The sequence below is a fragment of the Glandiceps talaboti genome, chromosome 22 (assembly GCF_964340395.1).
Source record: "Glandiceps talaboti chromosome 22, keGlaTala1.1, whole genome shotgun sequence".
NCBI lineage: Eukaryota > Metazoa > Hemichordata > Enteropneusta > Spengelidae > Glandiceps > Glandiceps talaboti.
Genome location: NC_135570.1, coordinates 13,202,881 through 13,220,321, shown reverse-complemented (window position 1 = coordinate 13,220,321; position 17,441 = coordinate 13,202,881). Strand labels below are relative to the sequence as shown.

The 17,441-nt window shown below is 36.9% G+C and overlaps 2 protein-coding genes across 2 annotated transcripts in view; one reads left to right on the top strand and one right to left on the bottom strand.

The window, feature by feature from the left end:
- Positions 1 to 707, top strand: part of LOC144452132 (UPF0728 protein C10orf53 homolog) — a 1,513-nt gene extending 806 nt beyond the window's left edge. Inside the window, exons 2-3 of the mRNA XM_078143161.1 lie at positions 1 to 20; positions 308 to 707. The exon at positions 1 to 20 is cut by the window's left edge and continues 100 nt beyond it. Coding sequence (XP_077999287.1) covers positions 1 to 20; positions 308 to 372 — 85 coding nt within the window. The 3' untranslated portion in view covers positions 373 to 707. The remainder of the gene's footprint in view (positions 21 to 307) is intronic.
- Positions 708 to 1,365: 658 nt separating this feature from the next.
- The window catches only part of LOC144452361 (2-oxoglutarate dehydrogenase complex component E1-like), a 45,976-nt gene continuing 29,900 nt past the window's right edge, over positions 1,366 to 17,441 (bottom strand). Inside the window, exons 5-20 of the mRNA XM_078143454.1 lie at positions 17,322 to 17,354; positions 14,307 to 14,407; positions 13,745 to 13,899; positions 12,750 to 12,896; positions 11,703 to 11,973; positions 11,080 to 11,208; positions 10,262 to 10,594; positions 9,369 to 9,588; positions 8,846 to 8,996; positions 7,898 to 8,025; positions 7,301 to 7,479; positions 6,459 to 6,659; positions 5,649 to 5,721; positions 4,807 to 4,970; positions 4,115 to 4,269; positions 1,366 to 3,589 (exon numbers count right to left, since the gene is read on the bottom strand). Of these exons, the coding sequence (XP_077999580.1) occupies positions 3,490 to 3,589; positions 4,115 to 4,269; positions 4,807 to 4,970; positions 5,649 to 5,721; positions 6,459 to 6,659; positions 7,301 to 7,479; positions 7,898 to 8,025; positions 8,846 to 8,996; positions 9,369 to 9,588; positions 10,262 to 10,594; positions 11,080 to 11,208; positions 11,703 to 11,973; positions 12,750 to 12,896; positions 13,745 to 13,899; positions 14,307 to 14,407; positions 17,322 to 17,354 (2,540 nt within the window). The 3' untranslated portion in view covers positions 1,366 to 3,489. The remainder of the gene's footprint in view (positions 3,590 to 4,114; positions 4,270 to 4,806; positions 4,971 to 5,648; positions 5,722 to 6,458; positions 6,660 to 7,300; positions 7,480 to 7,897; positions 8,026 to 8,845; positions 8,997 to 9,368; positions 9,589 to 10,261; positions 10,595 to 11,079; positions 11,209 to 11,702; positions 11,974 to 12,749; positions 12,897 to 13,744; positions 13,900 to 14,306; positions 14,408 to 17,321; positions 17,355 to 17,441) is intronic.

Here is a 17,441-nt window from a genome sequence, read left to right as displayed (position 1 = left end):
CCAACGAGATCTAGATTATGGTAAGTGCAAGATTGTTTCCATTTTTTCAGATTTAGAAACATTTAAAAATGATATTAATACGTTCTTGTCCCACGACCAAAGGTTCTTGTTGCTTCTGAGCAACGTTTCACCTGTTCGGGTCGACAGACTTTGTCAAACTGTCTGTTTGCTGGCTTTTAAAAACGATTTATGCAATTTTTGTGTCTTAAAAAGCTCCTACCAAAATTTAAAATGTGACAATAAGAAAAGACGAAAGAAATAAACAAGAAAGAAAGAAAGTTACTAATCTGAACTTTTCTCTCCTCAGGTGGTGATGGACAGCTTGACAAACTCTGCCATGAAGCATTAGAGGCTGTTCAGAAGGCATATTAATATTTATATAAATATTGAATATCGTTTAGTCTGTAACTGGGACACAGAAATTATCCCAAACATTTGAGGAAATATATATATGGACTGAAGCCATCAGATATGAAAAAGTGGATCATGGCGTGATCCAAAAGTCAAAAAAAGTTTTATATATTAGATGGTGTGGATGAGAAAGGTGATAAATATCTTCAGAGTGAGAGCCTTTTGAAAGTGCAGGATTTATTTTTGTCACTTCAGTAGGGTAAAGATTATGACAGAAACACTACAATTGGTCAATTACTGTACTTATGTGGCATGAAAACTTTGATGTTGATTACTATTTTTCACAATCTTCCTGTAAATACTGTTTCTTTTGAAGTGTTTACTTGTAAGTTGTAAATAAACTTTTATTTATCCTCTTATTTTGTTGTCATTTGTGGTAATTCACATTCAAAACACATTCCTGCAAATCTGAAGTGTGTATAGCCTGTTTACATTGCGTTGTGTCATTTTGATTTACTGATCTTACTAGATGCTTGCAATGCATGCTAGTGATGGCAAAACGATTAATTTAGCCATGCCCCCCAAATGGTACTTACCAGCATGCATTGCCTGTTTGTAGATATTTACATAATATTCACTATATGCAAATTGTGTCGCTCTAGTGCTCATCTCAGTGAAGGAACATTTACATATTGACTTCATTTGGACATACGTTAAAGCTGACATACGTTATCACTCCACATTGTGACCAATCAATTTCGGTACTTTTTTTGCAACCAATTGGTTTGAGCATAATTTTCTAAAAACATTGCTGTTGCTAGCAATACAAATGGTTAGTGAGACATCGAAATCAGAGATCGCTATGTACGTAAGGCTAAAGTGTATATGACAAATGTATAGATTAGAGGACCACCAAGAAAAATAGCTGGGCTCACTCTTTACATGTCTAAATATATAACAAATCATAAACACAACACATCTTTACTTTTGAACATTGTTTTATTTCATAAAACGTGTCTCCACTCGAAGGATTGACATTTCAATTATTCATATAACAGCTAATAGCCAGCTGTACACTATGCTCTCAACGAGACAAGTTTTGTTTGCACCACACATTATAATACATTACAAAATACAAACGTACTTTTTGGCAATCGGCTCGACAAACTGAAAACATTTAAACTAATTAATGGAAATAAAGAAGAGACTGAACAACAGCAATTTGTCAAGAATAATTTACAAAAAATGATCAATATCGTCTTTTTGTACATTTCACTCCATATACAAGTTAGATGGAAAACAATCCCTCCAAATGCTAGCCAATCAAGATGCCAGTCACTTTGTTGAAGGAAGATGCTCTATTTGGTTAGTTAAACAGACTGCCCTTTGTTTTATGATTGCATCCTTTCATAGCAGACTCTGTACAAGAAATATGAAAGCAGTCGATTTTCCATATTTCAAATGCTCCTTGCATCAAAACATCTGCATGTAGAATTTACTTTTTTGATTTCTTGTGAAAATTGATCATTTCTACACCAAATAGTCGCTAATCCTATCTCAGCTGGGGGTCTCTATACTGTCACGGTAGTATCTCTACAAGCACTTTTGATTAACACCCTCTCCAGGTCAACTTCATGTAAAAGGTAACACCTGTAGCAGGATTAGGGTTTTGTAATTATACTATTCACTAAAATACAAGTGTTCTTTGCAGCAGTTTGTACATTTTCACCCTGCAAATTACTGTAAATAAAATTTGACAAGCATTCCACATTATGGGTACCAACTAACACAGAGTAGAAGGTCCCTCGGTGGTAGAATCTATTGTGTTACTTTGTTTTTTATATCCAAAGTGGTATATTTTTGTAGACTAAGATACGCTGTGTCGCTCCACCCAAGGGTTGACCGATGTGTGAGGGCGCCCCAACATGGCGTACCATAAAGACTACGTTTTTTTTTGTGTATTTGATTTCTTTGGGGCAAATTAATCTGAACTAATAATAATAATCTATCATGAATTATTTGCAACTGTATGGCATGCTGTGCCCAAATGTTAAGTAATGTATGACTAATGCTACAGTCAAAATGATGTCCCTCTTTTTTTGGAAAAAAAAGTCAATTCACCTGTTCTGGGGATTCCAGTTTCTCCTGCAGAATAAAGTACTTGACGAAAACAACAGAGGAAAAAAAAATTTCTTCTACAACTCATGCAATGTAGTGCATGCCATAGGCCTTTTCAATTGTTCACAAATACTAGAATGTGAAGTTGTAATGATCAAGTAGTTTTAAACATTCATGAATTCTGCTATATTATCACATGTTGCAAAAAAAAAAACCCACGGCATACAATTTCCATTTCTAAAGCACAATTCTCGAAACTCGATCCTCTGCAAGTGCTTTGAAGCAAGCTTTTCAGGAACAACTGAATTTGATATAGAAAGTTAGTACACGGTAAGTGAAATAGGTTCTTGGTTACGGCACACATCACACAAATGAAGAGTTGGAAGACCATTTATATTTGAAGGCAAAATTTCTCTGCACCATGAAATTAATTTCTTCTGCTCTAAAGAGAACACCACTGTATGGATGTATACATCCCCTGCAAATCTTCCTAACTGATAAAGCTATAGGGTTCTCCCCAGGGCTCAAACATGGGCTGGTCAGTTATGAATATGCATGAGCATGAACTAATTAACATAGAAAGATGTCCATTGCAGGCCAAAGTTAAGCACATAATTTGTGAATGAATGAACTGTAGGAAACTATTAAGAACTGGGTTTTATTTATTTACTTGTTTATTTAACGAGTACTGGGCACCCGACTACGGGGAGAATCTTGATGCTAACGCCTATGGGTACTAATACCACACTACTGTAGCAAACAAGGGAATAACTTTGGGTACACAGATTTGTCATAAAAATACATCAAAAGGCACTTTCAATGAAAAGAATTCAGAAAGGTGTCAACTGAAACTTTTTTTTTTCATAGTTAATCTTTGTAGTTGTACACTCAAATGATTTCCCACACTTGATAATCATGCAGATCCATATACAGTTCAAATATTGAAGATGACAAGAAAGGGATAGAAAAATCTTTCACTTTTTTTTTTTTTTTAAGTTTTCCAACTTCTCTCGGAACTCTTTACAGGGACATGGCATCATCCAGGAAGTTCTCTAGTTCTTTGTTGTGGGTGTGTTTGTTACCGGTTGCCGTGGCAGCAGATGGAGGACGACCAGCGTAACTGCATGAGAAATGTAAAGAAGAATGTTACTTTCAAGAGAAAAAACATCATGATAATGAAACTGACAAAAAAAATCAAAAATTGCAGTTAATCAAATAGTATACTGTTAATTAAACTGGGATAACTTTTTACGACAGAAAAATGACATAATTTGTACCTAACTCCATAAAATCACTTTTCTTTCTCATTTGTTTTTGCTAATTGCAATGACGTTGCTTTTTAAAAAAAAAAAAATTAGCAAAATTTTTTTTCTGTTGGGCATTGTTCCAGTGATTTTTGTATACAGTTTATATATACATGAATGCATACAAACATTTCCAAAGATTTCCATTCAGGTTTGGGACCAGGAATCCATGACTCCAAGTTGTATGCTCATTATCACGCCACTGTGGAATGGCCAAGGATTTCCAAGTCAGTCCCAAGCCTATCCTCAAGTAACCCAGGCCCAGTAATGCATAGCACCTTCTGGGTCCATGCGTCTACACCAATGTTGATTGGGGTCAAGGGTCAATTATTGCAACTTACCGGAATCTCCTTTCCCTTTGGAGAGCAGTAGACCATCTTGGCTGGACATGACTCCATGCACCCATGTTTTTGTGTTCTTCTTGTACCCACATGAGTTTGGCATTGGGGTATTTGTCTGTCTCATTCTTTACAAGATCAAATGGGAAGGGTGAAAGCTGAAAACAGTAAAACACAAAGTCATGAGATGTTCATTTGTTGTGACTGAACATTACAAGCATAGTGGTTGAGTGGTTAGCATGACTAGCTCAGGGTCTGAATATTGCTGGTCGGATTCTTCCTCCTAGCATTTGAATGACTGAAGGCAAGAACCACACAAAGTCCTCATTTTTATCTGGTCATACAAATGGGTATTTCAAAAGACATGATTGCAGTGGGAGGGACTTCTTTCTATGCGTTTAGTGGCAGCACAGATTGGATGCTCCCTGTGGAGTTGAAAGAGTATGGTGTCACCATTATAGATCTCTACAAGGGATAAGAACCATACATCTCTTCAATCATAATTTGACAGAAATTTTACAACAGACTTCTGCACTGCACAACTGATGTACTATTTCACAACTGGCTTCTGAGGCAATATAGTACCTTCCGGAACAAAACATATACGCAATAACAACCAAATAGATCAAAGTAAATATCAGCTTAGGAGTGACTCCAAAGATTCAACACTAAATCTGTCTCAGTATCTGACTTACTTGTTCAATTCTACTGATGGCAATCTCTTTGGTGAGTCCACGGCTGTCACGTTCTTTCACCAGATCATAGTATACACGACCAGTACACAGCAACAGTTTTTTGGTTGTCTCTGGGTTTTCTGATGCTGGCCCATCATCAAAGTACATACGTTGGAATGTAGTGCCTATCAGTAGTTCAAAAAATAATCTTCATTAATATTTTGTAATTAGGTGATTGCCTTTGACACTCCATTCATATAACACTTTACAACAGCATAGTATCAGGTATTGATTTCAAACTCATGCTGATATGATTAGCAGAGAAAGAGAGATAAAAATGCAAATCTTGTAAGCTTGGATATCACACACCATTTAAGATTATTCCATCAATGGTGAAAGACCTGAAATAAATCAGGTTTTTAACCTTCCCCCACTTCCTCCCCCCCCCCCCACCATGTCCACCCCTATTACCATCATCTACTACTATCACCATCGCAACCACATCTATAACTATCACCACTTACATACCACTACTACTATCACCAACACTGACCCAACCATCAGCATTGCAACACCAGTCCCCCACCCCACCACGCATCACCACAACCCACCATAATCATAATGAATCATGTATGATGTAGGTAATGTAATGTCTTCTACAGTTACACCACAGACAGGCAGGTTCCTAAACAGCCATGTGGAAGATTAACATAAAATTTACTTAACTGACCTAAATATTGCACTCTGACTGTGACCTAACATTGTCACCTACACTAGTTAGTATGACAGAGACTCTTGCCTAAGTTCTGAAAAATCTAAAATTTTGTAGGAGGTGGGATGGGATGTTGTATCTGGTGACATACCTTCAACCATTTCATCAAAAGATGATCTTGCTTCAGGCAGACGCAGCAAACTCTTGGGTGTCATCATTATCAACTGGAAAGAAGATCAAAGATAACTGGTCAAACTTTCAGAATCAAATCTATCTGGTCAAATTTCAGAACCAGAGATTATCAGTAGAGCCACAAGTCATAATGATGTCACCATTATCAGCTGGAATCATTCTTTTGTCCAGAACTTTTTCACATAGTGCTGTCAGAAAACGTTTTCTCTCCCAAATAACAGCAAAACTCGCCCTCAATCAATGTATTTTTTCTCATAAAAAATCAATGACAGAGCGTAGTCCGTAACTTTATGATCTTTGGTTTACCGTTAAATTCAATTCAAACTGAAGTACATGCACTCTTTATATTATTTCAACAAAGAGGCATGGCCTGTAACTTTGAGTGCTTATTTCCATGTACATATATACTTGTCTTTTTTTAGAATCAGATCTAGGAAGTGGTACACCTCAAACTGAAAATTCATGTACGGTAAAAATATGACTTCATGACAATATTTTTTTGGTACCAACAAATAAGTTTTGGTGTGTAAAATACATTTTGCATTTTGTACCTCATGAGCAGTGCGCCCTCTACGCCAACTTGACTAATGCACACAATTTCTATTGACGCACCAAAATTTGTTCCCCTATCTCTTACTATGTGTTGACTCACAAGAAATGCCAGTTTTAAGATTTTGACCCAGAACAACAAAATTTGGATATCATTAGCGGGCACACTGCTCATGGGGTGAATACTTTGACTGACATAACTTGATATGTGTTAACTTACAGGTTTTCTGAATGGCAAGGCCATTTGTCGACGCAAGGCATGGAAGTAGTTGGCAGGTGTGCTGCAGTTCAACATTTGCATATTGCAGTCTCTCAGTTGATTGATAGCAAACTTGTCAATATCATGGTATGGGATGACGTCTGCGTCATCGTTACTCATCTGCAGGAAACGTTCAGGACGAGCACTGGAATGCTCAGGGCCCTGTGAATGAAACAAGATTGCCTCCCTCAATATTTGGTTTCTCTTGTTATTTAGTTATGATTGCCAGCACATAATCATTTTTTTTGTAAATGAACAGGTTGGCCTTTTCCTCAATCATCATAAATTCAAACTTACCTTCTTCTTTCAAAAATATTTTATTTTGTCTTGTAAAAAGATTTTTATGATGGTGTCAAAATGTATCCAACATGAATTGCTGCTCAATAATCTAGGGAAAATCAAATAATCTATAGCGACAAATAAATGAACTTTTTACCAACTTTCGTTTGATAAAAGAATTCAAAGTCATGAACACACATTCAGAACTTGCAAACCCGCCATGTTGAATGTTGCATCATGGGAAATGTGATAATAAATGTTAATCAATTAGCATTATGAACAATATTGTTACATTGTTTGTAACCACAAATGATCAATTCATAGTCACCCTGACCATTGTGGGAGGTTTATTTTATCAGTAGCTCCAGATTAGGTAATACGATAACCTCAGATAATCCCATAGTCCTTTGCGTCTGAGCATGCTCAGTTTGGATTGCAAGTTCCCTATTTGATGACTGCCAGATTTTGAGGTTATAAAAACATGATACAGGCTATACCATGTCTTCATGGTGCTAGTGACTTACCATGCCTTCATAGCCGTGTGGCAGCAACATGACGATACCACTTTGACGGATCCACTTTGCTTGCCCACTGCTAATGAATTGATCGATAATACACTGACTGTTGTTGGAGAAATCACCAAACTGAGCTTCCCAGCACACCAGGGCATTAGGGTTGGTCATAGAGAAACCCAACTCAAAGCCTGCAAAGACAAAGCACAGAACGGTATTACAGAACCATGCTTTGGGCACTCTCTAAGAAATCCACATGTAGGAAATAAAGGTATTTCATGAACTTTGGGTTCTGGAGAGTCAAGTCATGGTTTAACATCATCTACATTACATGCAATTTCAGAGAAACATCAAGTTGAAGTTGTCTCCTATTCAAGGATCTTTGTTGTAGGCCACATTGCCTCTAGGGAGTCAGCAGCAATGGTGATGCAATGGTTGAACAATGAATATTCACGACATTTTCACTGAAGGTGATAGGCTCTTAGGGGTACATGAATATTCATTGTTCAACCATTACATCAACATTTCTGATGACTTCGATTAGTATGGCAAATTCAGACAGGGTTCTCTTGCTCACAGTAAACAGGGAGGCAATAAATACAAACTTACCAAGTACAGCAAACTCGGACAGGGAACTATTACATACAGTGTACCTAGCCTGGTTTTTATATAGACGATTCAAAGGTACAGTTATCACTTTGTCTTGAGTTTGATGGTGCAGTACATGATGACGATGGCTGCAAATTGACAAAAGATTCAACACATTAACCCAACTGTAACATTACTGAAATTCTTGAGTTAACGACAACTGCAATAATTCATGACATCTTCAAGTGGCACAAGCTGAGTTTATAAGCTTTTTATTCAAGTTAAAATACTTAGATAATAACCTCAAATAAACTATCATTTTAGAATGATTTTAATGTTGATGTATGATTTTTATAACATAACAAATTGTCTTCTGGCATTGTTACAACAACAGTTGTCTGACTTAGATTATACTTGGTAATGATTGAATGGGTATGGTCAACTCTACACATTTCAATCAACCTGAAGGTTCTTCTTTCTATGTCTTGTCCCCTTAGTCTGACTTAGATTATACCCAGTAATGAATGAATGGGTATGGACAACTCTACACATTTCTACCAACCTGAAGGTTCTTCTTTCTATGTCCTGTCCCCTTAGTCTGACTTAGATTATCCCCAGTAATGACTGAATGGGTATGGACAAACTTGTCACATTTCTACCAACCTGAAGGTTCTTCTTTCTATGTCCTGTCCCCTTAGTCTGACTTAGATTATCCCTAGTAATGACTGAATGGGTATGGACAAACTTGTCACATTTCTACCAACCTGAAGGTTCCTCTTTCTACATCTTGACCACCACGTAGTCTACCTACAATTATACCCAGTAATGAATGAATGGGTATGGACAAACTTGTCACATTTCTACCAACCTGAAGGTTCCTCTTTCTACAACCTGACCACTTAGTCTACTTACAATTATACCCAGTAATGAATGAATGGGTATGGACAAACTTGTCACATTTCTACCAACCTGAAGGTTCCTCTTTCTACATCCTGACCACTTAGTCTGACATAGGTGCCTTCTTTCAGCAGAGAACCAAATGCCATGGCTTCGCCCAGAGCCCAATCTACCATACGGTTTTTCACCAATTCTCCTCGGGTCTTCAGCGTACGTTTCAGACCTAACAGAGATTGAGATAAGAGTGGAATGAATTGACATGTATTTCATAGCCAACCTAAAAAATACAGGCTGTGTTTCCCATATTTTTATAATTCTTAGTAATACATAACACATTCTGATGGACAAAAAAAGTTTTTAATGAACATTTCACTATAGTAGTGATAGATGACCATTCTGTGGTTCTTTTTCTTCTTTTTTTGGTATTGTGTCTGAGTACTATGCAACAGCACTCATAAAAGTACAAACGACAGTAAATGTAACAGCCAAAAAGAAATCGTGACATGTACACTACATCGGATTTTAATCAGATTGCTGCCTACCCCAAACATGGTAGACGTAAATGAAAGACTAATTCACCATATTGGCTACTTACCTCCATGAACGACAAAGTCATGTGGTAAAGCACTGAACTCCTTGCCAATATGATTCAAAGTCTCTTCAGAGATTCCAGTTTCTGGGTAGGTCAGTTCAACATCTGGATTGAAGAATCCCCTCCATGGAGAATCCAGCCAATCACGATGCAACACATGTCTCTCCTTCTTTGCCCCCAAGAGGGCCTCCTCACAGATTCTCTCGTAGTTGGCTTCTTCCTCCTGTGATCATGAAAGTTGCAAGTAACCATACGATATTCAAAGTTAATTTTCATTTTTTTCAACAAAATATCCACTCACATTGATCAGCATTACAGCAATATAAACCGTACTTGTGTTTCTAATGACACACATATGACCACATTTTTTTGCTCTTATATGACAAATGCAATATTTTCAAATTTTAACTGAAAAAAAACAAACTTTATGTCTCGAAAACTGACTTCTGCTTCATGATTTCAACAAATTACATTGAGAACACAAATGGCGATACTTTAGGGAATTTTTATAAAAATTTCTGACTAACACTTTGACAGTTGTGAAATCAGAACCATGGCCCGGCTTAACTATATACAGAATACATTATATCATGCACAAACCAAATTATTGTCTTTGAACAGAAAATATGGATTGTATACCCTGTTTGTCTGTTTGTTCTCCTTCACGCCAACCAGTGACTATGTCACTGGTTCTACAGTCAAACGTTCCATTATTTTTCCCACTTTTTCATAAATTATGTTTGTGGAGATGTAGTTATATTACTTCCAACAGTTTTCTTCAGTCAGCCGAAAGATACTTATGTGACCACTATTAATCTAGTGACTCATAGTGACAAGGCCCCTTAGGCCACTCATAATTTTATAAGAAGCAATGTTGTACGTTTGGTCTCCCTTACCTCAAACTCCTGCTGCGTCATGACACCCTCATTAATCTTAGCTCTAGAGTAAGCTTTCAATACATTGGGATGATCACGAATCTTTCTGTACATCAGTGGCTGGGTGAACATCGGTTCATCCAGTTCATTGTGTCCGTGGCGACGGTAGCATACCAAGTCAATGACGACGTCCTTTCCAAACTCTGCTCTCCATTCAGATGCCACTTGGCAGACATACATGACTGCTTCGGGATCGTCAGCGTTGACGTGGAAAATAGGTGCGTTTACGACCCTAGCTACGTCAGTACAGTATGGGGAGGATCTTGCTAGTCGAGGATCAGTAGTGAAACCAATCTACGAAGAAGAATTTCATATTGACTTAAATTGAAGAAATGCATACAAAGTTGATGAAATATACACTGATATTTCCTGATATTTCATCAAGATTACAGTTTCAACAAAGTGTTGTCAAAGAGAGTATAAATGTCTATTTCACTTAACATAATTTATGGATGATTTCCTTAAATTGTTCTGTATCGAAATTGAATGTGGACAAAATTCTTCTTTTTTTTTTTTACATTTTGCATGATCGCAAAGTATGATTCTTTTAATGCAAATTTCCTGTTTCAGATAAACATATGTAATAATACCAGAACCCATGCAGCGTGAGTTCTAGAGTGGGTACTCGGGGTATTTGCACTCGAGTTTGAAGTGTTTTCTGCTGCACTTTCACTTGCTGTGCTCATGAAAGTATGGTTGCAGAGAACACTGCAAGCACTTGTGCAAATATTCTGAGTACGCCACACTTGCACATCATGGGGTTCTGTCATAGTATTTACCTGGTTATTGGCCACCACGTGAATAGTACCATTAACTGTGTATTCTGGTAGATCAGAAAGATGGAAAGTCTCGTAGACAATACCCTGACCAGCAAAGGCTGCATCACCATGTATCAGGACACTCATCACCTGTATGTATGCCAAATAGATCAAAATTATTAACAAACAAACAAAAATAGCGCCAATGGCGTTGTAGCACACAAACAAAACTACTAAACATGGTCCCTAAAAATATACAATTTTAAAACAGACAAAAGAAACAACAGCTACAGTACAAAATTAGTGAAAAGGAAGAATTAAAAAAAAAAATTGCAGACTTACTGTAATAAAATCAAAAGTGGTTTGACTGAGTGGAATAAGCAAATTTTCTCTATTGGTACTGAGGTTGTCAAATATTGCAGTTTAAATGAGAGCACTCACATGTTCTTGTGGTATGTAAAATGTTTACGGCCTAGACATAGCTTTCACAGACCAACCTTGTAAAGATGTATTCATAACAAATATATACAACTAACTGTATATAAAAGCTGATGGTATTTATGTATTTGCTGTATATCAGTACAAAAATGGCTTGAAACATGTGGTATCTGACACTGAGAGACACCTTGAAATAATAGTCATACCCGTTTTCCATCAGTATCTCCCTTGTAGAACTGCTCAGCTCGGGTCTTTCCAATCACGATGGGGTCCACAGCTTCTAAATGGGAGGGGTTGGCAACCACAGCTAGGGTGACCATCTTGTTAGTAATGTGGTTAAATCTTTCATGGGACATTCCAAGATGGTATTTCACATCACCAGAGCCCTCGTCGGCAGCTTCCAGTTTAGGGTCAAACTGGCAGAACAACTGCTCCAACGGTTTGCGACAAACATTAGCAAGTACGTTCAGACGTCCCCTAATGGCAGAAACAGAAATTTAATAAAGAAATATGAATCCATAAATTTTCTAAGTTTCATGTTGGATTTAGAATTCCTTCGTAACACAATTTGTGTTTGGATCTGAGTCACTTTGCTGGACAATGTCTTATTGCATGATGGCTGTTAGAGGTGTAACATGCAGAAAGATATTTACAGTACTTGCAATTTATGTTATTCACAGCACAAACTTGCCAATTGACATTGTTAAAAGACAATAGAACGTACTAACCCTGCATAGAAAGATCATAAACTTAACTTGATAGAATCTTTGCTGCACTGGATGGTAGAAATTTAAGAATTTGACAACAAAGTTGCGTTTTTATACAATCTGATGTAGTGAATACGGCTTAATTACTTTGTTTACTTCTCTGTCCTTCATTTATTGTTGTTTGTTTTTAATTTTGTTGTTCTGTGAGTGAGCACCTTGTTCCTACATCTGACACAATACCATAGGAATTCACGTTCAAATCCCTTGCACTGAGTAACCTACTCAACCAATGAGAATACGTCTTATATCGAAAACTTACAGGTACAGTACCTCAGAACTCTCTGTTCGAACAGAGCTGAGCACAGAGCACAGAGTGCCAATAATGGTGTTAATGTTATTGTTTTGGTGGGTCTGTTGTTTTCAATATCAATCCAAAAGTGATAACTGTAAGGCAGGTTTTGCTTGGCTAAGTATAAGTGTGGTAATTTTAACATGAACTCCTGTGGTATTTGGTCAGCTGTATGAAGGAGGTGTCTTTGTACATACCTGTGTGGCATCCCAAAGATGAAGCTCTCCACTCCCTTGGCACTGCAGTGATCAATGATACATTTCAATGCTGGCACCAACACCTCGCAGCCTTCTAAGCCAAAACGTTTCTCAGAAGACCACTTCCTGGCCAAAAATTCTTCAAACCTACATACATACGATGAAAGTATATATTGTGATCAGGTTAGTCCTCTAGACACTGCTACTAGGCCAACTTGTGGTTAAACTGCACCTAGTGAACATCTACTATTGACTGGTAACACTGCCACCTAGTGGTCATTCTTGCTAGCCAGAGCACATTTTTCCACTGACGCAACGAAAAAATAATCCTCAAATAATTCAGTGTGTCTCAAACGTCTACTCAGCTGATCACACTGCCAACTGGTGGTCAGCTATAGCTGGCAAACATCTACAATTGGCTGATCATACTGCCACCTAGAGGTCAGGTATAACAATCAAAGTCATACTGAAAAGGATTGCTGACCTTGACAGATGACAAGGTCAATTTTATTCCACTACATTGAACTGCTAGCCTGTAACAAATATGCATCAAATAAAACACTCCAGAGAGTGGTACCAGTGGGGTGTGTAGCCAATACTGCCAACCCAAGACACGATTTTGACCAAAAATCAATACCCCATTTTAGACCATGCAGGCTTTAGCAAGATCTCACATTTTCAACCAAACACACATTTGCGATAGTTCTATATTCTGGAAATAGGGGATTGCAAAATGAAGTTTTCACTCTTGAATTTTATCCCTATTATATATATAAGGGAGCAACATTTTATAGAAAATTGATTAAATGGCAAAGTTACAATTTGCTAAAAGATTTTAGACCAATCAAAATCAAAAGTGTGTAGAGTGGACTCCATGTTAGACTCTTCAGCTCAAAAAACGCCAACCACCCATTTTAGGCCAACACAAACCAAAGGGTAGCACATCCACATATAGTCAAACAGGGGTTATAAATCCCTGCAGGAAAATATAATACCTTGTGGCTCTTATGAGTCTTTCCAAGATTAATCTCTTGTCCATTTTGGTGAACTTCATGGCACCAGGAGTTTCAAATTTCTGCCTAATCCAGTCACATTGTTGTTTATCATTTATAAACATAAACTCAACACCGATAGAACGACAATAGGTCTCCTACAAGATGCAGTGAAATCAATTATTGCATGATGAACTAGTTAGTTGGATCAAAGGTCTCATATTTCTTTAACTGCACTTTCTAAAAACATTGTTATTTTCATATTTGGAACAACATATCACTTATCAGATTAACACCTATGTAACATAACGTGAGGAAATGAACATTTTTATATTAAATGCGTAATATGTATGTATGTATGTATGTATGTATGTATGTATGTATGTATGTATGTATGTATGTATGTATGTATGCATTCATGTATGTATGCCTGCATGTGTGCATCTGTCTGTCTGTGTCTGTGTATGTGTATATGTGTGTGTATGTGTGTGTATTTACATGGATATATCAAATACTTAGTAACGCTATCAATAGTGTTGTTTTTTATTGTTCCTTGTTGTGTTACCTCCAGTCTCTCAATGATATCCTGCAATGGGAGAGCCTGCTTATTTCCACCAATGTAGGTTGTCTGGGGTAGTGTGAACACCCTGGATAAGTCGGCCTTTCCTGTGAATATATGTGGAAACACTAACACGTCAACTTACAGTTTCCCTGGCAAACAGTCTGGACTGGCAGATTGACCAATGTCTGATGCTGTCAGCACCAGATAAAATTACAAATACAGGTTCACCTCAACAGCATGACTCAATTGCAGGAGAGGAAAATGAATTCTGTGGAAGACCCACAACTTAATCAATTAAACTTGTCTATTTGTTGTTATATCAATTAGACACCCTTATCCTGAAAACTATCTAAATTCATTCATAACTTTCAGGTTTATGCAAATGTGTACTTAATGTTCACTACTCTGACACAACAATTTTTCTGTTCAGTAATGAACATTCAAATCACATGGTTAATGCAATGTGAATAAAATCTGATGTAGTGTACACGGTGTGATTTCTTTTTGGCTGTTACGTTTACTGTTGTTTGTTCTTTTGTGAGCACCCATTACATACATCTGACACAATACCATAGGTTTTCCGGAGCCATACGAGAGCATTGAGTGACATAATTCAGCGAATGAAAACAAGTAATGCACCAAAACATACCGGTACAGTAATTCAGAGCACTCTGTTCGAAAAGAACTCTATCACAGAGTGCAGACAACGATGTTATTGAAAGATTCATTATTGTTTGATGGTTCTTTTTCTTTCAATTTCGAATTAATTATTGTAAGACAGATTCTGATTGGTTACTCATAAGTATGAGATTGGGTTTGGGGAAAACCTATGGTACTGTGTCAGATGTATGTAATGGGCACTCACAAAAGAACAAATGACAGTAAACGTAACAGCCAAAAAGAAATCGCACCATGTACACTACATCGGATTTTAATCAGATTGATGGTTAATGGTGACCTTTTTTAACGCTCACTGCACACATAGCCATGATTAAATCTTACATCTTCATTTGAAATCTATTTAAATCAAACATAATCTAACACTTCTTGACAAAAAACAACTTGACTCTCATGGGCAGATTACAGAAAGGCATAGGAAAGGAAAAATACTGAACTATATTCATGATATTTCCATATGAAGATCGACTTAAGACTGTAAAATGTATGTCAGATGGCACTTTGTTCTTGTGAACTGGGGGTATTTTTCTTAGATGGTATTTTGTTCATGTGAACAGAATAAGTTACCAGTAGTTTTTTTCTTAGTCCGCAAAATGTATGTTACCGCTTAGATGGCACTTTGTACTTGACAGCGTGCATTAAAGACAGTTTTTTCAGTAAAATGTATTTTAGACGGCAGTTAGTTCATGTGGACAGGAGTTATTACCGAGTTTTTCTTACATTGTTGGACTTATGTTAAATGGCATTTTATTCATTCTTGTGGACAGGATGTGTTATTAACAGTTTTTCTTAAACTATAAAGTGAAAATTTGAATGGCACTTTGTTCTTGTGGAGATGAGCTATTACCAACAGCATTATCTAACAGTTTGTATATTCTGGACACTACATGTACATGTACGTATTTTAGACACACTAAGAAAAAAGTTAACAATAAGAAAAAAGTTAACAACTGTAATGTAACATGAAAGCTGTTAACATTGTAACTAACGTCCCCTGTATGAAGAAAATACTATTTGGAAATACTCTATATTCATCATAACATAGAGAACTTGGTTGTAACTCTTGAAGTCAATTTCCTGTTGTGAGCTGACAAATTCTTACCTGCACCGGATGTCTCCTTGAAAAAAGAACTTGGTTAGAAAAGAGAAACAGTCCAGTGTCCATGCTGTGCTAGACACAGCAGGCTTTCATAACAACAACACTTACTTTCAGAATTATCTATAAAAATGGATACACATCTCCAAGGAAGAGGACAGACCATGCAGAATAAGGCAGGAGGGAAGTTCAAGGCTCTTGACATACATGTACACAATCACTACAGAACTACAAGATACATCATCTGTGTGGCAGTTCTAAGCTATCATTTTTTGTATTAAAAGCACCAGCAAAGAACCACCATCAAATGATGTACCTTACACTTATTACGTGCTTCACACAAATATATCACAAAAGTACCAGATAAATCTACAGACAGTATACTATAACATTCAGCAACAACTATATGAAAGTGTGACCTATACAAAGTTCTACAACACATGTTTTAGGTATAAAATCTGTAAAACAAAGTTCGCAAAATGGTAGAATTTGGACTTGTAACAACTGCAATACTCATACATGTCAGTAAAAGTATAGTATGATTGTAAACTAACATTATCTTTTCCTCCTTGGCTGAATCAAAGAAAGACAAGATGGAAAGTTTCACATACATTACTGGACAATAATACCGTGTGTGATGCATATCTCCTAAATTTCATTTTCAATTATGAAAAAACACCAACGATTTTATACCTGTACTAGTTTCATATAAAGCCTTGTATCACATTTTTGAAAGACTGATGGCATCAGTCACGTTCTTTTCAGCTTTCGAGATGATGACTCACAAACATCTACATAGACGCAAATGATTTAAATCGTAGTTCACCAGAAAATGAATACTTGCAGACGACTCTAAAATTAGACTGCAATAAACTCACTGCATTTCTTTTGCAAAATGGTCACCACTAAAGTACAGCTATACATTAATATTCACAAGTCACAAGTTTCAACATATAGACGACCAATACTTGTCCTTACTATGGTGTTGACATTGCATTGATCGACACACCTGACAGAGATGTCAGATAATCAGGGGAGGGATGACAAAGAAGAGAAGAGCCAACATCAGAAATCAGGGGGAGGGACAATAGTGAACAGAAAAGTCACTAAGAAATGTCGGGTAATCTTGGGGAGGGATGACAACAAACAGAACACTCACACTGAGAAATACTGGGCATACTAAGATACGAGGAAAGATGAAGTTGAGCTGTGTACATGTTACATATATTTTGTATCTGTCTTACCTAACCAGTTTCTTTCAGCTGGCAGTACTTTATCTGCATGCAGGAAGAAAATGTTACAAGGGGAAGAAAAAACACATTACATAAAACCGACTATGATGAATGCGATGTATTGTTGTATAT